This window comes from Adelges cooleyi, unplaced genomic scaffold (assembly GCF_023614345.1).
Source record: "Adelges cooleyi isolate 19-005CV unplaced genomic scaffold, UGA_ACOO_1.1 ACOO_flye_CR_arks_rails_tigmint_CR_PRNA_519, whole genome shotgun sequence".
Taxonomy (NCBI): domain Eukaryota; kingdom Metazoa; phylum Arthropoda; class Insecta; order Hemiptera; family Adelgidae; genus Adelges; species Adelges cooleyi.
The window spans coordinates 312,943-340,874 of NW_026096208.1; the positions used below are offsets into that span (position 1 = coordinate 312,943).

The following is a 27,932-nucleotide window of genomic DNA, read 5'->3' on the forward strand; positions in this document are numbered from 1 at the left end:
CTATCAAATAAACGCTTCGATGGTAATTTTGTAAACACTGCATCTCACTTTAATAATCTCTTACTGTGGTGGTTTATATTGTGTTATATGGTTCGGACTGTACTGATTTAGACTTACTAACCACAGATCCGCATCGAAGCTTTGATTTTACCACTATTAGTTGGAATTATTCATGTACATTTATTGTGACCTCCCCGTCCCCATTATGCCTTACTCCTCTGTACTGCCTTTTTTCAAGCCGATAAATCTGTACATGAGTAATCGTTATATGGTTTGCGTTAAGTATAAAAACATATTTTATTTTATTATTTGAACAATACACGCGCACAATATTTTTTACCTATTGATCACATCTTTAGATGTTTGAGAGGCCCTCGGTTATTTTAGATTCCTCCTAAAGTGTATTTCAAATATTTATACAATTTGTATTTCTGATATCCCGTTTCTAATAATATTAGTCATTACATTTAATACAAAATGTATAAAGTGCCTAATAATGACGCAAGTCCGAAGATCAGAAATCATACCCCTTCATATTATGTACTTTATAACACTAAAAATTAAATATGTTCAAACCCTCCGGTCCTGAATATCTTAAGAGTTTCCATATACTTTAATTCTATAACTTTTTTCAAAAAGACAATTTAATCCAAACTTCTGTAGAACGGTTATTTGAATATTCATTTAATAATAATATAAGACTACAGGTATACAGTTAAAAAACAAAAACCAACTAATAACTAAACACAGTTTAAACCAGCATAGTCTAAACCAAGTACGGTTTGAACCAGGACAATGTAAGCCATCACAACCCAAATCAAATACAATATATATCAGAACAGAAGAAGTTAGCAAATTTGGGTCACATAAGTTACAAACGGTTCATTGTAAAGCTGTGAATGCAAAACAACTATTCAATATGAACTTTTTAAAATATCGTTTTTCTACAATGAAAAAATGATTACAGCATATTTGGAGGTCCGGGGAAATTTAGATTTAAGAAAATTGGCAAAAGTTTTCCGTATAAAATACAGGAGGTTAGAGTTAAAATTGAAAAATTATTAAATTTAGTTTTGAGTTCTCTTGATTTTCAGGGTTCCACTGTACTGCCTTTTTTCAAGCCGATAAATCTGTACATGAGTAATCGTTATATGGTTTGCGTTAAGTATAAAAACATATTTTATTTTATTATTTGAACAATACACGCGCACAATATTTTTTACCTATTGATCACATCTTTAGATGTTTGAGAGGCCCTCGGTTATTTTAGATTCCTCCTAAAGTGTATTTCAAATATTTATACAATTTGTATTTCTGATATCCCGTTTCTAATAATATTAGTCATTACATTTAATACAAAATGTATAAAGTGCCTAATAATGACGCAAGTCCGAAGATCAGAAATCATACCCCTTCATATTATGTACTTTATAACACTAAAAATTAAATATGTTCAAACCCTCCGGTCCTGAATATCTTAAGAGTTTCCATATACTTTAATTCTATAACTTTTTTCAAAAAGACAATTTAATCCAAACTTCTGTAGAACGGTTATTTGAATATTCATTTAATAATAATATAAGACTACAGGTATACAGTTAAAAAACAAAAACCAACTAATAACTAAACACAGTTTAAACCAGCATAGTCTAAACCAAGTACGGTTTAAACCAGGACAATGTAAGCCATCACAACCCAAATCAAATACAATTATATATCAGAACAGAAGAAGTTAGCAAATTTGGGTCACATAAGTTACAAACGGTTCATTGTAAAGCTGTGAATGCAAAACAACTATTCAATATGAACTTTTTAAAATATCGTTTTTCTACAATGAAAAAATGATTACAGCATATTTGGAGGTCCGGGGAAATTTAGATTTAAGAAAATTGGCAAAAGTTTTCCGTATAAAATACAGGAGGTTAGAGTTAAAATTGAAAAATTATTAAATTTAGTTTTGAGTTCTCTTGATTTTCAGGGTTCCACTGTACTGCCTTTTTTCAAGCCGATAAATCTGTACATGAGTAATCGTTATATGGTTTGCGTAGAGTATAAAAACACATTTTATTTTATTATTTGAACAATAAACGCGCACATTAGTTTTTGCCTATTGACTATATCTTCAAATGTTTGAGAGGCCCTGGGTTGTTTTCAATTCCTTTTAAAGCCTATTTAAAATATTTATACGACCTGCATTTCTGATATCCCGTTTCATATTTGTAATCATTATATTTAATACATAATTTTTTAAAGAGCCTAATTAAGACCCGGATCCATTGATCAGAATTCATACCCCTTAATATGTACTTTAAAACACGAAAAATTAAATATGACCAATCCTTTAGTACCAAAATGCGTTAACAGTTTACCATACTTTAATTCTGTAACTTTTTTAAAAAGTCAATGTAGTCCAAACTTCTGTGGAATGTTCAACTAATTGTTAGTCGAAGACTACAGGTTTTCTGTAACTTTTTTATAACTTTGAATATTCATTATATAATAATATAAGACTACAGGTATAAAGTTAAAAACCAAAATCCAACTAATAACTAAACACAGTTTAAACCAGCATAGCCTAAACCAAGTATGGTTTAAACCAGTACAATGTAAGCCAGCACAGTCCAAATTAAGTACAATAGAAATCAGAACAGAAGAAGTTAGCCAATTTGGGTCACATGCGTTTTTATATCTGAATGTGTTTTCATCACAATCAAAGGCTTCAGACAAACGGTGCGGTATGAAACATCGCATGCATAACAACTATTAATATAAACTTTTTAAAATATTGTTTTCTACAAAACAATAATTGCAGGATATTTGGGGCTTCAGTGAAATTTAGATTTAAGGATATTGTCAATCGTTTTCCAATAGTGTTATAGGGGATTACAGTTAAAATTGAATAATTATCAAATTTAGTTATAACTTTTCTTGATTAGGGCGAAGATTTGATTTTCATTTAACATTTGCATTAAAGTCACATATTTATAAAACATTTTCTTTTTTAAAGAAAACTAGTGTAAGTAAATAAACATTAGGTTCGGTGTAAAGTCAAATAATTTTGTCTTTTCGAATATTCAATGTTAAAATTCGTTGCCCTCGAATTTTTATTTTTTTGCATTTGCGTGAGCACTTGATAATGTAATTTAAAGTATATAAAAATCCGAAGGTTATCAAAAATCACAGATTGACATTTGACAATAGTATTATAATTCCTGTAGACCAGTGACCTCCCCCTTCACCACTAACATCTGACCCCACTGTACTGGATATTTTATTTCATGTATTTTTCAGCTAAGAGTTATTCTATAAACGAGTATACCAATTTTTACTATAGTAAGAATACTTGTTTTTTAACACTTGTTTCATTTGGCTGTTTGTTTATTTTGAATGTTTGAACTATTCGCCTAAACGGTAGCGTTCCACAATTACATACATTTTAGCAAACACCTATTTTGTATGTTCATATTTAAATATTGTTGATGTGTTTTTACAAAAAATATATTTTATAGTTTTACCAATATTGCTATTGTTGACAAAAACACAATATTACAATATTATTATGGGTTTCTTTTCAATTGAAAACAAAGTTGTTGAATAATTAACATACAACCCTATCTACGAACTGATACAAATATTCAGTAAAGAAAAAATGCTGACTTAAGGGAAACACAGTATATCGGTGATTTTCAATTTTTTAAAAATGCATACGGCCATAGGTAAACAATTATTACCCATAAACCAACAGCAGTGCTAACACACACATGTATTTACATATATCTATTTATTTACATAGATATGCTGAAGCCATTGCCGGTTGAATCTACGAACAAAAGTGTTTTAGTGTATCTTAAGCTATAGCAAGAATATAACGTCACATAACAATACCAATATGATTAGTCATTTTAGTTTGATTCTATTGTGCCTTTCCGGCGCTTATTGCATACCGTCTGTAATTAACTATCTAGATTTGAATGGCTTCAAACAAGTTTTTAACAACCAAACCAAGATTCCCGAATGGGACACAGCTATGGCCCAACAAATACTTGCCGAAGATTTCAAAGGTACTAAAACCCTTACTGACGTTAAGTCCGCTGTGGACTATTTTATGGGAATTGCAGACAAAAGTACTGCGGGAGATTTGGAATGGATCCGCGGCATAATCAAAACAGCTTATGAATGCACGTTTAGGAGGTACGCAACCATAACCGCTTACTTAATATTTCAGGATTTGTGGGAGCACAAAACCAACATCTACTGGGCGATAAATCATACGCAACTACATTGTTCCGAATTCGATATTCAATCAATATTTCAAAATAAAACATATCGAGAAACGCATCGTTCGACGCAGTGGGAAAAAAATATATTAGACTATGACATTAAATTAGAAAATAAAACCGCCGAAAAGTTATTCGCATTCCACCGTACCTTTTGTACGCATAGGACGGAACTCCATAATTTTTGGGCAGGATTCATCGAGAAGAAGCTCGGTTTTAAAATCAAGTACAACATCTATACCGAAGTGATAAAAACGAGGTTTACAAACGAATATAACTTACCGCTTATCGACACCCTCAACGAACTCAACTGTGTTATCAACGAGGCGATTCAATTGTTCGACAGTTTCCCAGTAGACAAATGTGTACCACACGACAACGGTTTTGTAAAGAACTTCGAATCCCTAAAAACAGGCATCCGCGGAGATTTCACGGGGCTTCTAGCGTATTTTGATGCAATGGTGGCCAAAGAGGCCAGTGTGGATGGGCGGCATGCAAAATACAAGTATGAAAAATCTTATTACGTGTTACTTGTATTTTTAATCTTAATCTTAAAATACAAATTTTATTGTGCAATATCTTTTGTGTCTCGTTTGGACTCACCGAGTGTGAGTGTGTTTAAATTCCCAACTGTTCACTTCATGTAATGAATAGTTGGTATTTTTAATTTAGTCGAGAAGGTCATGTACCTTTGCCATACCTGGAGGCCAGAGACGCTAATTCGAAATTGTACAGAGATTTTTCAAAACCGATCCCGGGAAAATCGCAAGCATTTGACCATATAACAGCTTCGGGTTGCTTCGTGGAGCACGTAGAATTGGAGATTTCAGGTTTGAAAACGGATTTTGCAAATACTATCGACCCAAGGAACGTTTATGGCCATACCAACCTTGTACGGTATGTTATAAATTATTGTTACATGCTATTATATAAATTTAGAACTTTCCGAGAAGTAGAACGAAGGTGTAGTAGACATACCTATCGAACGGTGGATTGGTAGAAGGATCAGACAGTAAATAGCTAAAGAATATAGACTATGTAGTAATACAAATGGGTAGCTATAAATATAGAGATAGAAGGGGTAATCTGTGATGTCTTTATGAAATTATTTTTAATATATATATATGTGTGCTTTTAAATGTGTCCTACTCTTCCATATCCTATTACTACAATAGTATGCTAGTGTTAATAAGCTTTCACGTACCTTATGGCTCAGCTATAGAGTGGAAATGCGTTGTCTCGCTGTCCTCCGTTGTTCCTTTGTTGTCTGTAGTGACTGAAAATAGAAGTCCCGTATGACACGCACTTACCGAACTCGTTAGTTTCTAATAGATACCGAAAGTTTTACTTAATAACACGCGTACTATTAGGTGTAATGTATTAATGATCCGGCTCGGAGTGTATTCCTGTTTGTCCAAATAAAGTTACCCTTTTCAGATATATTTTTAAGCGTTTTTAACTTGGTGATCCTCTAGCATGCTACGTGATAACTAGTCAGAGGACTACACAAATTCGTTTAGAAGATCAGACTACTAGGCTGCGATATTTAGAAGCAACAGACCTTAAGGGTCCATATTTAACCTCACTAAACAGCCGCTACTCTAGTTGTCTTCCCTTAGCTAAACACTAATTAATTTACTTTTAAGCGTTTTTAACTTGGTGATCCTCTAGCATGCTACGTGATAACTAGTCAGAGGACTACACAAATTCGTTTAGAAGATCAGACTACTAGGTTGCGATATTTAGAAGCAACAGACCTTAAGGGTCCATATTTAACCTCACTAAACAGCCGCTACTCTAGTTGTCTTCCCTTAGCTAAACACTAATTAATTAACTACTTAACTACTTAAATTTTCCAATTGCTGACGAGAACATCCAAATTCCAAGTGAATAATTTAATTCAAAGGAATTGGATCCCTAGAGCTGCTTTACGCTTCTCAAGAGAATTAAATGAACCAGGCCAGTCTCTCGGACTATGTTAAGATAGCTAAATTAATAGACGAATTATTAAATGAAATAAATAAATAAACACAATGTTTTGTTGTGCATAGGACTTGGAACATACACTGAGTCAAAACCATAAACAATTACGAAAAGAATCGGTTAACTACGCACACCCTGCCTTAACAATTAAATAATTGATAAGTTGCAGACGATTGTAGTTAAACGACTGAGCGGCGACAAGCCCGTCGTATTGTCTTATATAGGGAGTAAATGCGTCATTAGCAGGGGGTGAGGTATGAAATGTTTTCTAGGATAATCATCCAAGCGTATAATTGTATGGTATGAGTCAGCATATGTTATGTGTCATGTTTATTTTAGTATATCCTTTAATACTTTTATAAAATACTGTATTTGAAATAATATATAAATAATTGTGTGCGATATTATTATTTGTGCATATAATTGATCTTATATAATTGGCATTTTTGATTAGTGCATATATTGAATTTAGTGCATATAATCTTATCATATATAGGGGTATTTTTAGTGCATATAATTTCATGTATTGTGTGTTGTGTATTATGTATTGAGATATTACATGTAAATGATTCAATGAGTACAATATAATCATTACAACTAGAAGGCATGAACGAGATAGATGAAATTAGGTACATTCATAACTTATGTTTAATTCGTATTTAACTTTATAATACCATCGTTGTTTAGGCTACTTTGAAGCTTTTCTCCAGTTAGTACCAAACTAAATGGAGAAAAGCTTCAAAGTAGCCATGACTCGATTAGGAAGACTCTTGATATGCTCACTTGACGTCCATAGATGGCTTAGGTGGCGTTTGCTAATTAATCTTAAGATGTGCATCTGTAATAGGTTTTTGATATTTGCTGCACCTCCAAAGTTGTGCTTCTCCTGTACTAACCATCTTTTTTTTAAAATTGAGCCAAATAAGCAAATGGAAAACTACAATACTGTAAATACTTTAAGAGACCTTCTATCATATAATATTTATTATTATTATATTTTAGCACATCCGAAATTAAAATGAACCTTGTAGAAACCTCCCATTATAAGGAAAAAAGCGATGTAAAAATAGGTATGATAATGTTTCGCAATGGAGATAAATCGTTCAAAAATTATCCTGAAAGCAGCAGACACGTAAGTATCATGTTTTTATACTAAGTAGGAGTGTAGCAGAGCAAGCACGTCTATTAACAAAATAATGAGAATACAAATATATGAAGTATACAGGAAATGTACAATAAATTACCTTTGCAACCTATAGTTTTTCATAGTCATTTTCCCAAATAAACTCAACACAGTTGGATAACGGTATGCCTTGTAGAGTTTAGACCCTTCAAACCCGTTTAAATAAACTTAACCTACACTAATCTGTCATTACTGGGATCTTATAGGTTCAAGGTTTTCTTAAATATTTTTATTCATCAACTAGCTTAGTAAAAACATGCTTAAATGCATCAATTGGAGTATCCCATGTGCAAGTTTTTCATGATTTTAATTTCTTTAAAGTACTTTTTTGATTTCAAATCATTATTTTAACACGACGCCTATATTAGCTACAAAAAAGTTCTGACTTAATCGGAAAATTATAAGAAACGTTACTAGCAAAATATACATTTGGTTTTTATTAGGTACAACCAAAAACCAAACTTAGGTATACCCATTTTTAACAATTTTTGTACTTTTTCCAGATTCCATAAACCAACACGGAAAATCTAGGATCTGATATCATCAATATACATTGACATGTCTCAATTAATAATCAAATATATAATCTAATGTTAAAATTACACAACTTATTGTACAATGAATTAAATATGCAACTTAAAGGATTTTTTTAAAAAGTCTTTTTCTAAAATAAAGTATAGTTAAAATTTTTGACAAAAACGAATATATTCCAAAACAAAATTTTTTTTTCTCATCCGTCTGTTTAGCTACTTTTAAAATTGTATTCAAACTGAAAATGTAAAACCAATATCTTATAATATTCGCAGTGAACGTGAAAATAATAAATTATTTATAATTAATAAAAAATTAATACATCTACATTTCGTTGACGATAATCCTAGAGTTTTACTTTATTGTATTATTCCATTCTATATGCTGAATCTTGCAATTTTCACATCTTATAATTAATTCATTTATTTATAATTTATATAGTTTAAATTATATTGTTAATGTGTGGGAATAATGTCATACGAATAAATAAAATAACTGATAATAAATTACCTCACTAGATTTATTCCGATGAAATCTTAGATGTAAACTCGTGTAATCAACAGAATTTATTATGTCGCAAAAAAAGATGAAATATGTAAAATAATCGCCAAATTTCGTAAGCAGACAACTCACAAAATGCAAACCATTTTTTTTCGAAAAATGAATTGCCGTTATCTATGGCGCAAAGGGATGAGCTTTAACTGTTGATAACGCGATATTAGAGTGATAACAGCAGCTATAATCATGCACAAACGAAACCGAATGAAAATTATTGATAAAACTATGGCGTGTGCGAGTTGCAACTACATGGTGACTTTAGAATTTATGGATATACGATGTAATATAAATAGTGGGAATGTGTAAATTACAAGGGTACAGAAATATTATTGTAACTGAACGATATTCTATCCTAATATGCCAGTACATTGAGATCAAAGCATAGTGGCGACGAAAAGGTCACGGGTTTACAGAAATTATTATAAATAAAAGCGATAAAACCACTTTCAAATAAACGCTTCGATGGTATTTTGATGGTAAACACTGCATCTCACTTTAAGACTCTCTTAGTGTGGTGGTTTATACTGTGATATATGGTTTGGACTGTACTGGTTTGGATTAACTAACCACAGATTCGCATCGAAGCTTTGATTTTATCACTATTAGTTGGAATAATTCCTGTACACTTATTGTGACCTCCCCGTCCCCAATATAAAGGAATTTTATCATTTTCAGTTGTAATAATTCCTGTACAATTATTATGACTTCCCTGTCCTCACTATGCCTCTACTATACTGTACGCCTTTATTCAATTCGATAAATCTGTACATGATAACTAAACACAGTTTAAACCAGCATTGTCTAAACCAAGTATGGTTTATACCAGTACAATGTAAGCCAGCACAGTCCAAATTAAGTACAATAGAAATCAGAACAGAAGAAGTTAGCCAATTTGGGTCACATGCGTTTTTATATCTGAATGTGTTTTCATCACAATCAAAGGCTTCAGACAAACGGTGCGGTATGAAACATCGCATGCATAACAACTATTAATATAAACTTTTTAAAATATTGTTTTCTACAAAACAATAATTGCAGGATATTTGGGGCTTCAGTAAAATTTAGATTTAAGGATATTGTCAATCGTTTTCCAATAGTGTTATAGGGGATTACAGTTAAAATTGAATAATTATCAAATTTAGTTATAACTTTTCTTGATTAGGGCGAAGATTTGATTTTCATTTAACATTTGCATTAAAGTCACATATTTATAAAACATTTTCTTTTTTAAAGAAAACTAGTGTGAGTAAATAAACATTAGGTTCGGTGTAAAGTCAAATAATTTTGTCTTTTCGAATATTCAATGTTAAAATTCGTTGCCCTCGAATTTTTATTTTTTTGCATTTGCGTGAGCACTTGATAATGTAATTTAAAGTATATAAAAATCCGAAGGTTATCAAAAATCACAGATTGACATTTGATAATAGTATTATAATTCCTGTAGACCAGTGACCTCCCCCTTCACCACTAACATCTGACCCCACTGTACTGGATATTTTATTTCTTGTATTTTCCAGCTAAGAGTTATTCTATAAACGAGTATACCAATTTTTACTATAGTAAAAATACTTGTTTTTTAACACTTGTTTCATTTGGCTGTTTGTTTATTTTGAATGTTTGAACTATTCGCTTAAACGGTAGCGTTCCACAATTACATACATTTTAGCAAATACCTATATTGTATATTCATATTTAAATATTGTTGATGTGTTTTTACAAAAAATATATATTATAGTTTTACCAATATTGCTTTTGTTGACAAAAACACAATATTACAATATTATTATGGGTTTCTTTTCAATTGAAAACAAAGTTGTTGAATAATTAACATACAACCCTATCTACGAACTGATAAAAATATTCAGTAAAGAAAAAATGCTGACTTAAGGGAAACACAGTATATCGGTGATTTTCAATTTTTTAAAAATGCATACGGCCATAGGTAAACAATTATTATCCATAAGCCAACAGCAGTGCTAACACACACATGTATTTACATATATCTATTTATTTACATAGATATGCTGAAGCCATTGCCGGTTGAATCTACGAACAAAAGTGTTTTAGTGTATCTTAAGCTATAGCAAGAATATAACGTCACATAACAATACCAATATGATTAGTCATTTTAGTTTGATTCTATTGTGCCTTTCCGGCGCTTATTGCATACCGTCTGTAATTAACTATCTAGATTTGAATGGCTTCAAACAAGTTTTTAACAACCAAACCAAGATTCCCGAATGGGACACAGCTATGGCCCAACAAATACTTGCCGAAGATTTCAAAGGTACTAAAACTCTTACTGACGTTAAGTCCGCTGTGGACTATTTTATGGGAATTGCAGACAAAAGTACTGCGGGAGATTTGGAATGGATCCGCGGCATAATCAAAACAGCTTATGAATGCACGTTTACAAGGTACGCAACCATAACCGCTTACTTAATATTTCAGGATTTGTGGGAGCACAAAACCAACATCTACTGGGCGATAAATCATACGCAACTACATTGTTCCGAATTCGATATTCAATCAATATTTCAAAATAAAACATATCGAGAAACGCATCGTTCGATGCAGTGGGAAAAAAATATATTAGACTATGACATTAAATTAGAAAATAAAAGCGACGGAAACATATTTGCATACCACGAAACCAAACCAATGTCAAAGATGGAACTTCACAATTTTTGGGCAGGATTCATCGAGAAGAAGCTCGGTTTTAAAATCAAGTACAACATCTATACCAAAGTGATAAAAACGAGGTTTACAAACGAATATAACTTACCGATTATCGACACTCTTAACGAACTCGCCTGTGTTCTCAATGAGGCGATTCAATTGTTCGACAGTTTCCTAGTAGACAAATGTGTACCACACGACAACAGTTTTGTGAAGAACTTCGAATCCCTAAAAACAGGCATCCGCGGAGATTTCACGGGGCTTCTAGCGCATTTTGATGCAATGGTGGCCAGAGAGGCCAGTGTGGATGGGCGGCATGCAAAATACAAGTATAAAAAATCTTATTACGTGTTACTTGTATTTTTAATCTTAATCTTAAAATACAAATTTTATTGTGCAATATCTTTTGTGTCTCGTTTGGACTCACCGAGTGTGAGTGTGTTTAAATTCCCAACTGTTCACTTCATGTAATGAATAGTTGGTATTTTTAATTTAGTCGAGAAGGTCATGTACCTTTGCCATACCTGGAGGCCAGAGACACTAATTCGAAATTGTACAGAGATTTTTCAAAACCGATCCCGGGAAAATCGCAAGCATTTGACCATATAACGGCTTCGGGTTGCTTCGTGGAGCACGTAGAATTGGAGATTTCAGGTTTAAAAACGGATTTTGCAAATACTATCGACCCAAGGAACGTTTATGGCCATGCCAACCTTGTACGGTATGTTATAAATTATTGTTACATGCTATTATATAAATTTAGAACTTTCCGAGAAGTAGAACGAAGGTGTAGTAGACATACCTATCGAACGATGGATTGGTAGAAGGATCAGACAGTAAATAGCTAAAGAATATAGACTAGAAGGGCATGAACGAGATAGATGAAATTAGGTACATTCATAACTTATGTTTAATTCGTATTTAACTTTATAATACCATCGTTGTTTAGGCTACTTTGAAGCTTTTCTCCATTTAGTACCAAACTAAATGGAGAAAAGCTTCAAAGTAGCCATGACTCGATTAGGAAGACTCTTGATATGCTCACTTGACGTCCATACATGGCTTAGGTGGCGTTTGCTAATTAATCTTAAGATGTGCATCTGTAATAGGTTTTTGATATTTGCTGCACCTCCAAAGTTGTGCTTCTCCTGTACTAACCATCTTTTTTTTAAAATTGAGCCAAATAAGCAAATGGAAAACTACAATACTGTAAATACTTTAAGAGACCCTCTATCATATAATATTTATTATTATTATATTTTAGCACATCCGAAATTAAAATGAACCTTGTAGAAACCTCCCATTATAAGGAAAAAAGCGATGTAAAAATAGGTATGATAATGTTTCGCGATGGAGATAAATCGTTCAAAAATTATCCTGAAAGCCGCAGACACGTAAGTATCATGTTTTTATACTAAGTAGGAGTGTAGCAGAGCAAGCACGTCTATTAACAAAATAATGAAAATACAAATATATGAAGTATACAGGAAATGTACAATAAATTACCTTTGCAACCTATGGTTTTTCATAGTCATTTTCCCAAATAAACTCAACACAGTTGGATAACGGTATGCCTTGTAGAGTTTAGACCCTTCAAACCCGTTTAAATAAACTTAACCTACACTAATCTGTCATTACTGGGATCTTATAGGTTCAAGGTTTTCTTAAATATTTTTATTCATCAACTAGCTTAGTAAAAACATGCTTAAATGCATCAATTGAAGTATCCCATGTGCAAGTATTTCATGATTTTAATTCCTTTAAAGTACTTTTTTGATTTCAAATCATTCTTTTAACACGACGTCTATATTAGCTACAAAAAAGTTCTGACTTAATCGGAAAATTATAAGAAACGTTACTAGCAAAATATACATTTGGTTTTTATTAGGTACAACCAAAAACCAAACTTAGGTATACCCATTTTTAACAATTTTTGTACTTTTTCCAGATTCCATAAACCAACACGGAAAATCTAGGATCTGATATCATCAATATACATTGACATGTCTCAATTAATAATCAAATATATAATCTAATGTTAAAATTACAGAAATTATTGTACAATGAATTAAATATGCAACTTAAAGGATTTTTTTATAAAGTCTTTTTCTAAAATAAAGTATAGTTAACATTTTTGACAAAAACGAATACCTTCCAAAACAAAATTATTTTTTACTCATCCGTCTGTTTAGCTACTTTTAAAATAGTATTCAAACTGAAAATGTAAAATCAATATCCCATAATATTCGCAGTGAACGTGAAAATAATAAATTATTTATAATTACTAAAAAAATTAATACACCGAATTAATAAAACGAATACCTTTCAAAAACAAAAATATTTTTCATCATTCGTCAGTTAAATTGTGTTTGAACTAAAAATGTAAAATCAATATCCCATAATATTCGCAGTCAATCTACGTATTAGCTTTTAAGTAGGAAATAACTTTATAATAAATAATTCATTATCAATAAAAAATAAATACATCTACATTTCGTTGACGATAAACCTGGAGTTTTACTTTATTGTATTATTCTATTCTATATGCTGAATCTTGCAATTTTCACATCTTATAATTAATTCATTTATTTATAATTAATATAGTTTAAATTATATTGTTAATGTGTGTGAATAATGTCATACGAATAAATAAAATAACTGATAATAAATTACCTCACTAGATTTATTCCGATGAAATCTCAGATGTAAACTCGTGTAATCAACAGAATTTATTATGTCGCAAAAAAAGATGAAATATGTAAAATAATCGCCAAATTCGTAACAGACAACTCACAAAATGCAAACCATTTTTTTTCGAAAACTGAATTGTCGTTATCTATGGCGCAAAGGGATGACCTTTAACTGTTGATAGCGCGATATTAGAGTGATAACAGCAGCTATAATCATTCACAAACGAAACCGAATGAAAATTATTGATAAAACTATGGCGTGTGCGAGTTGCAACTACATGGTGACTTTAGAATTTATGGATATACGATGTAATATAAATAGTGGGAATGTGGAAATTACAAGGGTACAGAAATATTATTGTAACTGAACGTTATTCTATCCTAATATGCCAGTACAGTGAGATCAAAGCATAGTGGGGACGAAAAGGTCACGGGCTTACAGAAATTATCATAAATAAAAGCGATAAAATCACTTTCAAATAAACGCTTCGATGGTATTTTGTAAACACTGCATCTCACTTTAAGACTCTCTTAGTGTGGTGGTTTATACTGTGTTATATGGTTTGGACTGTACTGGTTTGGATTAACTAACCACAGATTCGCATCGAAGCTTTGATTTTATCACTATTAGTTGGAATAATTCCTGTACACTTATTGTGACCTCCCCGTCCCCAATATAAAGGAATTTTATCATTTTCAGTTGTATTAATTCCTGTACAATTATTATGACTTCCCTGTCCTCACTATGCCTCTACTACACTGTACGCCTTTATTCAATTCGATAAATCTGTACATGAGAGCACTCGTAATATGTTTTGCGCTAAGTATAAAAACATATTTTATTTTATTATTTAAACAATACGGGCGCACAATATTTTTTACCTATTGACTACATGTTCAGATTTTTGAGAGGCCATCGGTTGTTTTCGATTGCTCCTCAAGTCTAATAAAAATATTTATACAATCTTCATTTCTGATATCCTATTTCATATTATATTTATTACACAATTAATATTTAAAAAAGTGCCTAATAAATACAACTAAAATTCAAAAATTATTTTTGTTAGGGTTGATAAAATTTACTCTGATAAATGTACATCGATCTAAATACGTCGAATGTGAACTAATTTAATAAACAAATAAATTGATAATACATTATTAAATGCATTTATATAATATATATACATATATATTATTTATTATTACAAAATTAAAGAAAAAAATGAATCAATGTACAATATAACACAGAACAGAAGAAGTTAGCAAATTTGGATCACATTTGTTTTTAAACCTAAATGTGTTTTTTATAACAATCAAAGGCTAAACAAATAATAAAAATAAACCTACCGCTGTACTAACACCATCTATTATCATAAGTATTCTGAAGACATTGCAGGTCGAACCGACGACCAAAAATGTTTTAGTGTATCTTGAGCTACCATAGCAAGAATATAACATCACATAAACAATACCAATATGATTAGTCAATTTAGTTTGATTCTATTGTGCCTTTCCGGCGCTTATTGCATACCGTCTGTAATTAACTATCTAGATTTGAATGGCTTCAAACAAGTTTTTAACAACAAAACCAAAATTGCCGAATGGGAAGTAGCTATGGCCCAACAAATCATTGCCAAAGATGTTAATGGTACTAAAACCACCGTTGATGTTAAGGCCGCTGTGGACTATTTTAAGCAAATTGCCGACAACAGTACTGCGGCGGATTTGGAATGGATCCGCAGCATAATCAAAACAGCATACGAATGCACGTTTACAAGGTATGCAACCATAACCACTTACTTCATATTTCAGGATTTTTGGGAGCGCAAAACCAACATCAACTGGGCCATAAATCATACGGAACTAAATTGTTCGAATTTCGATATTCAAACAATATTTAAAAATGAAAAGTATTATGAAATATATCGTTCGTTACAGTGGGAAAATAATATACTAGACTTTGACATTAAATTAGAAAATATATCCGGTAAAAAACTATTTGCATTCCACCGACCCTATACTATGCCAAAGAAGGAACTCCACAACTTTTGGGCAGGATTCATCGAGAAGAAGCTCGGTTTTAAAATTAAGTACAAAATCTATACCGAAGTGATAAAAACAAGGTTTACAAACGGATATAACTTACCGATTATCGACACTCTTAACGAACTCGCCTGTGTTCTCAATGAGGCGATTCAATTGTTCGACAGTTTCCTAGTAGACAAATGTGTACCACACGACAACAGTTTTGTGAAGAACTTCGAATCCCTAAAAACAGGCGTCCTCGGAAATTTCACGGGGCTTCTAGAGTATATTGATGCAAAGAAGGCCAAAGAGTCCAGCGTGGATGGGCGGCATATAAAATACAAGTAGGTATGAAAAATAAGTATTTCAAATTATTTTTGTTTTTTGTCTTTTTAGTTGCACGTATCATGTTTTTTGTATCTTTATCTTGAAATACAAAATGTATTGTGCATTTTCTTTTGTGTCTCACTTGGACTCACCGAGTGTGAGCGTATTTACTTACCCAACTATTCACTTCGTGAACTGAATAGTTTATACTTTTTTATTTAGTCGAGAAGGCCCTGTACCTGTGCCATACTTGGCGGACAGAGACTTTAATTTGAAATTGTACAAAGATTTTTCAAAACCTATTCCGGGAAAATCGCCAGCATTTTCCGAAATAACGGCTTCGGGTTGTTTCGTAGAGTATGTAGAATTCGAGATATCTGGTTTGAAATCGGATTTTGTAAATACTACCAACCCAACGAACATTTATGGCCATACCAGCCCTGTACGGTATGATATGAATTATTGTTACATGCTATTATATAAATGCAGCATTTTTTAAAGAATATTCCGGTAAGTAGAACGATGATGTAGTAGACATACATATCAAACGGTGGATTGGTAGAGAATAGGGATTAGACATTATAGCTAAAGAATAGAGACTAAAAGGGCATAACGAGATAGATGGAATTGGGTACATTCATTGCTTAGGATTTTACAATCGATTAGGAAGACTCTTGATATGCCAACTTGACTCTCATACATGGCCTACGCCTACGTGGCGTTTGCTCATTACTCAAGCATTTTTCCTAAAAAAAACTACACTATTTAGTGTCTTTTTTTGAAGGCATAATAGTTAATAATATTTCAAAGTGTTAGACTATAAATAAATATTACAATATTGTAAAATAACATAAACAAAAAAAATTTTTAAATAGTAAACTACAAATCTGTAAATACTTGAAAAGAACCTCTATCATATTATATTTATCATTATTATATTTTAGCACATCCGAAATAAAAATGAAACTTGTAGATTCCACCCATTATAGGCAAGAACACGATGTAATATTTGGTATGTTTTTGTTTCGCAATGAAGATAAATTGTTCAATGATCATCCTCAAAGCAGCAGACAAGTAAGTACATAGTATATAGTATTAACATTAATTCGAAATATAGCAGAGCAAGCACGTCTATCAACAAAGAATGAGAATACAGAAGTATGAAGTATACGAGAAATGTACAATTAATTACCTTTGCAACCTATTGTTTTTCAAAATAAATTTCCTCTCATGTGAATGTTAAAAGTATTTCATACTTTGAATTCCTTAAAAGTACTTAACTTTGATTTAAATTTGATTTACAAAGCATTATTTTAATACGACGTCTATGTTAGCTACAGAAAAGTTCTGCTTTAATGTGAAAAATATAAGAAACCGGGAACAACTAATAACCAAACTTAGGTAAATCCATTTTTAACAATTTTTGTACTTTTTCCAGACTCCATAGAGCAACACAAGGAAACTGTGATCTGATACCATAAATATATATCAACATGTCTGAATTAATAATCAAATATATAATTCAATATTAAAATTACACAAATTATTGTACAATGAATTAAATATGCAACATAAGGGAATTTTTTTTAAAAATCGTTTACTATAATAAACTATGCTTACAATTTTTGACAAAAACAAATACCTTTCAATAAATTAAATTATTTTTTCTGATCCGTCTGTATAGCTACTCTTAATATTGTATTTGAACTAAAAAAATAAAATCAATATCCCATAATATTCGCAGTGAACCTACGTATTGGCTTTTAAGTAGGAAATAACTTTATAATAAATTACTCATTATCAATAAAAAATATATACATTTACATTTCATTGACGATAAACCCGGAGTTTTATTTTATTGTATTATTCTATTCTATATGCTGAATCTTGTAATTTCCAAAACTCCTTATTAATTCGTAATTAATAATGTCGCTATAAAAGATAAAATATACAAAATAATCGCCAAATTTTGTTAGCAGACAGCTTACAAAATGCAAAGGTTTTTTTCGAAAACTGAAAAATTCCATGACAAATCAAATTCACGATAAATTGTCGATTGCTGTGAAATTTGAGCGGAAAGTTTGATAATAACGAACAGATATGTCCGCAAACTCGTGCTATCAATTTTCACAACATGTTCGTCGGTACGGCCCTGAAAGAAATACACATAATGCAATATTAGAGTGATAACAGTTGCTGTTATCACGCACAAATAAATCCAAATGATAATAATTGATAACACTGTGCTGTGTGCGACATGCAATTACCTTTTTTTTTTTTTTTTTCACATGCACCCATAGAATACTGGGGGGGGGACGCGCCATCCATGTACTCTACATCCCTCTCGACGGATCCCACCGTCACTCCTGTCCCGAACACTCCCGGGGCCGCTCGACCAGTGTCGGTGCTAGTTAGCCAGCCACCGACTCCGTGTGCCTGCCTGTACGGGTCCGAGGCTATGACCACGTCGATCGCTTCCTCAGCGATCGTCTGGGCCAGCCTACAATGGTTGAGGTTCGTTTGGAGGAGCCTCATACACCAGGCTGGCCGGTAGAAGGACCCTGCATTGCAAACTAGCAATCCTAGTTTGCCATGGGTCAAAGCATAGTGGGGTCAAAGAGGTCACGGTTTTACAGAAATTATTATAAATAAAAGCGATAAAATCACTTTCAAATAAACGCTTCGATGCTAATTTATAAACACTGCATCTCACTTATAGACTCTCTTACTGTGATGGTTTATACTGTGTTATATGGTTTAGACTTACTAACCACAGATTCGCATCGAAGCTTTGATTTTATCACTATTAGTTGGAATAATTCCTGTACACTTATTGTGACCTCCCTGTCCCCACTATGCTCCAATGTACTGCCTTTTTTCAATTCGGTAAATCTGTACATGAGTAATCGTTATATGGTTTGCGTAGAGTATAAAAACACATTTTATTTTATTATTTGAACAATAAACGCGCACCATATTTTTTACCTAATGACTACATCTTTAGATGTTTGAGAGCCCTCCGGTTATTTTAGATTCCTCCTTAAGTGTATTTCAAATATTTATACAATTTGTATTTCTGATATCCCGTTTCTAATAATATTAGTCATTACATTTAATACAAAGTGTATAAAGTGCCTAATAAAGACGCAGATCCATAGATCAGAAATCATACCCCTTCATATTATGTACTTTATAACACTAAAAATTAAATATGTTCAAACCCTCCAGTCCATAATGCTTAACAGTTTACATATACTTTAATTCTATAACTTTTTTTCAAAAAGACAATTTAATCCAAACTTCTGTAGAATGGTTATATGAATATTCATTTAATAATAATATAAGACTACAGGTATACGGTTAAAAACCAAAAAACAACTAATAACTAAACAAAGTTTAAACCAGGATAGTCTAAACCAAGTACGGTTTAAACCAGGACAATGTAAGCCATCACAACCCAAGTCAAATACAATGTATATCATAAAATAAGAAGTTAGCAAATTTGGGTCACATAAGTTTAAATCTGCAAGTTTTCATCGCAAATGCTTCTATACTAAACAAACGGTTCATATGTGGATACAAAACAACTTTCTGATTTGATTATTATCAAAGACTGTAGTCTTTGATAATAATCAAAGACTACAGGTATACAGTAAAAACCCAAAAACAAAATAATAAATAAACACAGTTCACTACGGTTTAAACCAGTACAATGTAAGCCAGCACAGCCCAAATCAAGTACAATATAAATCAGAAAAAGTTAGCAAATTTGGGTCACATCAATTTTTTAAATCTGCATGGTGTCATCGCAAAGGCTTCTATGCTAAACAAATGGTTCATTGTGAAACTGTGGATGCGAAACAACTGTTCAATATAAACTTTTTAAAATATCATTTTTCTACAATAAAAAAATAATTACAGGATATTTGGAGGTTAAACGAAGTTTAGATTTGAGAATATTAGCAATATTTTTCCATTAAAGTTACAGGGGGTAAGAGTTAATATTAAAAAATTATAAAATTTAGTTTTGAGTTCTCTTGATTTTCAGGGCGAAGGAAAAAAAATGCGTTGCCATAAAATTGTATTTTATTATTATCCTGTAGACTTGAGACCTCCCCCTTCCCTACTATTTTCTGACACCCTCTGTACTGGATATTTTAAATTGGCTCAATGTTATTCTATAAACGAGGTATACTTTGTTTTACTATTAAGAAAACCTGTTTTTTAAAACTTATTTTATTTGGTTGTTTGTTTTAAATGTTTGAACTATTCGCATGCACGGCGGCGCTCTACATTTACATACATTTTAGAGAATATCTAATTTGTATATTTGTATTTAAACATTATTGATGCGTATTTACAAAACCAATATTTTATAGTTCTACCAAGTTAACTTTTTTGACTTAAATCACCGTGTTCCTTACCTGCAGGTTGAAGCGACGAGCAACAATATTTTGGTGTATCTTAAGCTAACGCTAGAATATAAAGTCACATAAACAATACTAATATGATTAGTCAATTTAGTTTGATTATATTGTGTCTTTCCGGTGCTTATTGCATACCGTCTGTAATTAACTATCTAGATTTTAATGGATTCAAACAAGTTTTTAACAACAAAACCAAAATTGCCGAATGGGAAGTAGCTATGGCCCAACAAATAATTGTCGAAGACTTCAAAGGTATTAAAACTTACGTTAGGGATGTTAGGGCCGCTGTTGACTATTTTATGCAAAATGCAGACAATAGTGATGAGGTGCATTTAAAATGGATCCGCAGCATAATCGAAACAGCTTATAAATGCACGTTTACAAGGTACGCAACCATAGCCGCTTACTTAATACTTCAGGATCTGTGGGAGCACAAAAACAACATCACCTCGGCCATAAATGAAACAGAACTGTGTTGTTCGAAATTCGATATTCAATCAATATTTGAAAACAAAACATATAATGAGTGGTATCGTTCGATGCAGTGGGAATACCATATATTAGACTATGACATTGAATTAGAAAATAAAAGCGCCGAAAAGTTATTCGCATTCCACCGAACCTGGAGTATGCCTACGATGGAACTCCACAATTTTTGGGCAGGATTAATCGAGAAGAATCTCGGTTTTAAAATCAAGTACAAAATCTATACTGAAGTGATAATAACGAGGTTTACAAACGAATATAACTTACCGCTTATCGACACTCTTAACGAACTCGCCTGTGTTCTTAATGAGGCGATTCAATTGTTCGACAGTTCCCTCGTAAACAAGTGCGTACCTCACGACAAAAAGTTCGCAAAGAACTTTAAATCCTTAAAAACAGGCATCCTCGGAGAATTCACGGTTCTTCTAGCGTATTTTGATGAGATGGTGGCCAGAGAGGCCCGCAAGGATGGACAGCATCTAAAATACAAGTAGGTCTCAAAAATACCTTTTTTAAAATTATTTTTGTTTTTTGTCTTTTAAGTAACTCGTATCATGTATTTTTTATCTTAATCTTAAAACACTAAATTTATTGTGCATTATTTTTTGTGTCTCGCTTGGATTCATCGAATGTGAGCATATTTACTTCCCCAACTGTTCACCTCGTGAACAGAATTAATTTGTATTTTTTGTTTAGTCCAGAAGGCACTGTACCTTTTCCATACTTGGCGAACAGACACACTGACTCGGATTTGTACAAAGATTTTACAAAACCTATTCCGGGAAAATCGCCAGCATTTCCCGAAATAAAGGCTTCGGGTTGCTTCGTAGAGTATGTAGAATTCGAGATTAATGGTTTAAAAACGGATTTTGCAAATACTATCGACCCAAGGAACGTTTATGGCCTTACCAGCCGTGTACGGTATGATATAAAATATTGTTACATGTTATTATATAAATGCAGATTAAAAGAACTTTCCGGGAAGTAGAACGATGTGATGAAGTATAAATACTTATCGAACGGTGGATTGGTAATGAATGGGGCTTAGACAGTATATAGCTAACGAATATAGACTAAAAGGGCATCAACGAGATAGACGGATTTGGGTACATTCATTGCTTCTATACTGAATAACTGTCAATACCTTATGAAACTCTCTATCATATAATATTTATTATTATTATATATTTTAGCACATCCGAAATAAAAATGAAACTTGTAGAAACCACCCGTTACAGGCAAGAACACGATGTAAAATTTGGTATGTTTTTGTTTCGCAATGAAGATAAATCGTTCAATGATCATCCTCAAAGCAGCAGACAAGTAAGTACATAGTATATAGTATTAACATTAATTCGAAATATAGCAGAGCAAGCACATCTATCAACAAAGAATGAGAATACAGAAGTATGAAGTATACAAGAAATGTACAATTAATTACCTTTGCAACCTATTGTTTTTCATAATAAATTTCCTCTCGTGTGAAAGTTAAGAGTAGTTTAATTAATTTATATAATTTTTATTCCTTAAAAGTACTTTCCTTTGATTTAAATTTGATTTATAAAGCATTATTTTAATACGACGTCTATATTAGCTACAGAAAAGTTCTGCCTTAATGGGAATATTATAAGAAACGTGGCTAGCAAATTATACATGTTGTTTAAACCGTGAACAACTAATAAACAAACTTGGGTACATCCATTTTTAACAATTTTTGTACTTTTTTCAGATTCCGTAGACCAACACGAAGAAACTAGGATCTGATATCATAAATATACATCGACATGTCTCAATTAATAATCGAATATATAATCTAATATTAAAATTACAGAAATTATTGTACAATGAATTAAATATGCGACATAAGAGAATTTTTTTAAAAATCTTTTTCTACAATAAACTATACTTACAGTTTTTGACAAAAACGAATACCTTTCAAAAACAAAAATATTTTTCATCATCCGTCTGTTTAATCGTGTTTAAACTAAAAATGTAAAATCAATATCCATTAATATTCGCAGCAACCTACGTATTAGTTTTTAAGTAGGAAATAACTTTATAATAAATAATTCATTATCAATAAAAAATAAATACATCTACATTTCATTGACGATAAACCTGGAGTTTTACTTTATTGTATTATTCTATTCTATATGCTGAATCTTGTAGTTTCCATATCTCCTTATATATAGTTAATAATGTCACCAAAAAAGATCAAATTTACAAAATAATCGCCAAATTTGGTTAGCAGACAGCTTACAAAACGCAAACAGTTTTTTTCAAAAACTGAAAAATTCATGAAAAATCAAATTCACGATAAATTGTCGATTGTTGTGAAATTTGAGCGGAAAGTTTGATAATAACGAACAGGCATGTCGGTAAACTCGTGTTATCAATTTATACAACATGTTCGTCGGTTTTGACAGTCACCACGATTTTCTAGCATACCTGTTTGTATGGTCGTGATTTTTCGTTAGGATTCGTTATTCGTATGATTCGTTGTCGTACTGGGGTGCACCAAAAAAAAAAATAAACCTACAAGGTCAAATCATTGTGGGAATAGGGAAGTTTCAGGGCTACAGAAATACTTTTAACTTAACATTATTTTATCCGAATGTGCCAGTACAATGGGATCAAAGCTTGGTGGGGACAAATCGGTCACAGGTTTACAGGTATTATTATAAATAAAAGCGATAAAATCACTATCAAAAAAACGCTTCGATGCTAATTTGTAAACACTTGGACTATACTCGGTTTGAACTTACTAACCACAGATTCGCATCGAATCGTTCATTTGAAAGTGATTTTATAATTTTTAGTTGTATTATTTCCTGTACAATTATTGTGACCTCCCCGTCCATACTATGTCTCGACCCAAGTGTACTGTTTTTTTTAAATACGATAACTCTATAAATGAGTAACCGTTATATGTTTTGCGTTATATGTTTTATAAATATGTTAAAAACATATTTATTTTTAAATATGAACAATACACGTGCACATTATTTTTTACCTATTAACTACATCTTCAGATGTTTGAGAGGCCCTCTGTTGTTTCGGATTCCTCCTAAAGTGTATTTCAAATATTTAAACAATTTGTATTTCTGATGTTCTGTTTCTAATAATATTAGTCATTACATTTAATACAAAATGTATAAAGTCTATTTTAAATATTTATACAATCTTCATTGCTGATATCCCATTTCATATTGTATTTATTACATAATTAAAATTTTAGGAAGTATAAGCTTTGGTGTGGATCTGTGAGTGCAAAGGTATTTTAATGACGCAGATCCATAGATCAGAAATGGAACCCCATAACGTGTACTTTAAAACACCAAAAATTATAAATGTTCAAACCCTCCTGCCTTAGCAATTTACATATTCTTAAATTCTATAACTTTTTCAATGTGTTTTTCAAACTTTAGTTTTGAGGTCTATTGATTTTCAGGACGAAGAATTGAGTTTCTTTTAACATTTTCACATACTTTGAAGAAAATTATTTTTTTTTTTAAACTAGTGTGAATAAATAAACATTTTGGTTCTATGTAATATCAAATAATTTTGTCTTTTAGAATATTCAATGTTAAAATTCGTTGCCATCAAATCTTTTTTTTGCATTTGTGTGAACACCTGATAATGTAACTTGACATATATATGTATAATTTCGAGAGTTATTAATAATCATATTATTATTATAATTCCTGTAGACCTGTGACTTCCCCCTTGCCAACTTTTTTCTGACCCCGCTGTACTGGATATTTCATTTCTTGTATTTTTCAGCGCAATATAGTTCAATGAACGAGTATACGTTTTTTTAACTAGCACAAAAAACCTGTTTTTGAAAACTTATTTCATTCGGTTGTTTGTTTGTTTTGAATGTTTGAACTATTCGCATGCACAGTAGCGCTCTAAATTTACATAAATTTTAGAGAATTGGTTCCTATTTTGTGTACTCATATTTAAATATTGTTGACGCGTTTTTACAAAAACTATAATTGATAGTTTTCCCAGTGTTGCCTTTGTTGACTTAAATCGCCGTGCTGCTTACCTGCAGGTTGAACCGACGAACAAAAATGTTTTAGTGTATAAGAAGCTATTTCAAGAATATAACGTCACTTAAACAATACCAATATGATTTGTCATTTTAGTTTGGTTCTATTGTGTCTTTCCGGTGCTTACTGCATACCGTCTGTAATTGACTATCTAGATTTGAATGGATTCAAACAAGTTTTTAACAACAAAACCAACATTCCCGAATGGAAAGTAGCTATGGCCCAACAAATCGTTGCCAAAGATGTTAATGGTACTAAGACCACCGTTGATGTTAAGGCCGCTGTGGACTATTTTAAGCAAATTGCCGACAACAGTACTGCGAGGGATTTGGAATGGATCCGCAGCGTAATCAAAACAGCTTATGAATGCACGTTTACAAGGTACGCAACCATAACCGCTTACTTAATATTTCAGGATTTGTGGGAGCAAAAAACCAACATCTCTTGGTCCATAAACAATACGAAACTATATTGTTCGAAATTCGATATTAGATCAATATTTAAAAATAAAACATATCAAGAATGGTATCGTTCGATGCAGTGGAAAAAACGTATATTAGACTATGACATTAAATTAGAAAATAAAGGCAATGAAAAAATATACGCATACCACCGCACCTTTAGTACGCCTAGGACGGAACTCCATAATTTTTGGGCAGGATTCATCGAGAAGAAGCTCGGTTTTAAAATCAAGTACAAAATCTATACCGAAGTGATAAAAACGAGGTTTACAAACGAGTATAACTTACCGCTTATCGACACCCTCAACGAACTCGCCTGTGTTATCAACGAGGCGATTCAATTGTTCGACCGTTTCTTCGTAGACAAGTGCGTACCACACGACAGCAGTTTTGTAAAAAACTTTGAATCCCTAAAAACAGGCATCCTCGGAGATTTCACGGGGCTTCTAGCGCATTTTGACGAAAATAAGGCCAGAGAGGCCACCTATGACGGACAGCTTCTAAAATACAAGTAGGTATCAAAAATACGTATTCAAAATTCTTTTTGTTTGTTGTCTTTTAAGTAACTCGTATCATGAACTCTTAATCTTAAAATACAAAATACACTGTGCTTTGTCTTCTGTGTCTCGCTTGGACTCACAGAGTGTGAGCGTATTTACTTCCCCAACTATACACCTCGTGAACAGAATAAATTTGTATTTTTTATTTAGTCCAAAAGGCGCTGTACCTGTGTCATACCTGGTGGACAGAGATGCTAATTCGGAATTGTACCAAGATTTTTCAAAACCAATCCCTGGAAAATTTCCAGCATTTTCCGAAATAACGGCTTCGGGTTGCTTTGTAGAGTATGTAGAATTCGAGATTTCTGGTTTAAAAACGGATTTTGAAAATACTACCGATCCAAGGAACATTTATGGCCAAACCAGCCTTGTACGGTATGATATAAATTATTGTTACATGCTATTGTATAAATGCAGTATTTTAAGAATTTTTCGGGAAGAAGAACGATGATGTAGTAGACATACATATTAAACGGTGGATTGGTAGGGAATGGGGGTTAGACAGTATATAGCTGAAGAATATAAACAAGAAGGGCATAAACGAGATGGATGGATTTAGGTACATTTACTGTTTTAGATTTTACACTCGATTAGGAAAACTCTGGATATGCCCACTTCACATCCATATATGACTTACGTGGCGTTTGCTCATCACTTTTAAGATGTGCATCTATAATAGAATTTTGATATATTTGCTGCACCTCCAAAGTTGTGCTTCTCCTGTACTATCCATTTTTTTTTTTAATTAAGCCAAATAAGCAAATAGAAAATCAGAAAACTGTAAATATCTTAATAGACCCTCTATCGTATAATATTTATTATTGTTATATTTTAGCACATCTGAAATGGAAATGAAGCTTATAGAAAACCCTCATTATAAGGAAAAAAGCGATGTAAAAATAGGTATGATAATGTTTCGCGATGGAGATAAATCGTTCAAAAAATATCCTGAAAGCAGCAGACATGTAAGTATTATGTATTGATACTTAGTAGGAATGTAGCAGAACAAGCACGTCTATTAACAAAGAATGAGAAAATCATTATTTTTATTCCTTTAAAGAACCTTATTTTGATTTACAAAGCATTATTTTAATATGACGTTTATATTAGCTACAGAAAGGTTCTGCCTTAATGGAAAAATAATAATGAAAGTTGCTGGCAAAATATACATTTGGTTTTTACCAGGAACAACCAAACACCCAACTTAGGTATATCCATTCTTAATAATTTTTGTATTTTTTCCAGATTACATAGACCAACACGAAGAGACTAGGATCTAGTATCACAAATATACATTGACATGTATCAATTAATAATTAGATATAAAATAAAATATTAAAATTACAGAAGCTATTGTACAATGAATTAGATAGCAAACTTAAGGGATTTCTTAATAAATATTTTTTCTAAAATAAATTCCTACACCTTTTGACAAAAACGAATACCTTTCAAAGACAAAATTATTTTTTCTTATCCGTCTGTATAGCTAAATTGTGTTTGAACTAAAAATGTAAAATCAATATCCCATAATATTTCCAGTGACCCTACGTATGGGCTTTTAAGTAGGAAATAACTTTATAATAAGTTGTTCATTATCAATAAAAAATTATTACATCTACATTTCATTGACGATAAACGTGGAGTTCTAATTTATTGTTTTATTTTAATTGTATATGCTGAATTGTGTAAT

At 31.8% G+C, this 27,932-nt stretch overlaps 2 protein-coding genes and 1 long non-coding RNA gene across 4 annotated transcripts; all 3 read left to right on the forward strand.

Moving 5' to 3' along the window:
• Positions 1-3,810: 3,810 nt before the first annotated feature.
• Positions 3,811-8,242, forward strand: LOC126842376 (uncharacterized). The gene is made up of 4 exons (XM_050579326.1): positions 3,811-4,782; positions 4,950-5,174; positions 7,263-7,392; positions 7,947-8,242. Exons 1-4 carry the CDS (start codon positions 3,890-3,892, stop codon positions 7,953-7,955), a joined length of 1,257 nt encoding a protein of 418 aa, XP_050435283.1. The 5' UTR covers positions 3,811-3,889; the 3' UTR covers positions 7,956-8,242.
• Positions 8,243-10,561: 2,319 nt separating this feature from the next.
• On the forward strand, positions 10,562-27,802 carry LOC126842377 (uncharacterized). 2 transcript variants are annotated; one of them, XM_050579328.1, is made up of 6 exons: positions 10,562-10,819; positions 10,984-11,294; positions 25,948-26,193; positions 26,393-26,617; positions 27,078-27,207; positions 27,488-27,802. In XM_050579328.1, the coding sequence occupies exons 1-6, from the start codon at positions 10,730-10,732 to the stop codon at positions 27,494-27,496; spliced, it is 1,011 nt and encodes a 336-aa protein (XP_050435285.1). In that variant the 5' UTR covers positions 10,562-10,729; the 3' UTR covers positions 27,497-27,802. The 2 variants fall into 2 exon arrangements, with proteins under 2 accessions (XP_050435285.1, XP_050435284.1); XM_050579327.1 differs by lacking the exons at positions 25,948-26,193; positions 26,393-26,617; positions 27,078-27,207; positions 27,488-27,802 and adding exons at positions 11,708-11,932; positions 12,476-12,605; positions 13,160-13,461 and having other exon boundaries at positions 10,566-10,819; positions 10,984-11,540.
• On the forward strand, positions 16,598-17,819 carry LOC126842378 (uncharacterized). The gene is made up of 3 exons (XR_007686325.1): positions 16,598-16,700; positions 17,198-17,327; positions 17,692-17,819. It is a non-coding gene; the product is annotated as an uncharacterized LOC126842378 (long non-coding RNA).
• Positions 27,803-27,932: the final 130 nt, after the last annotated feature.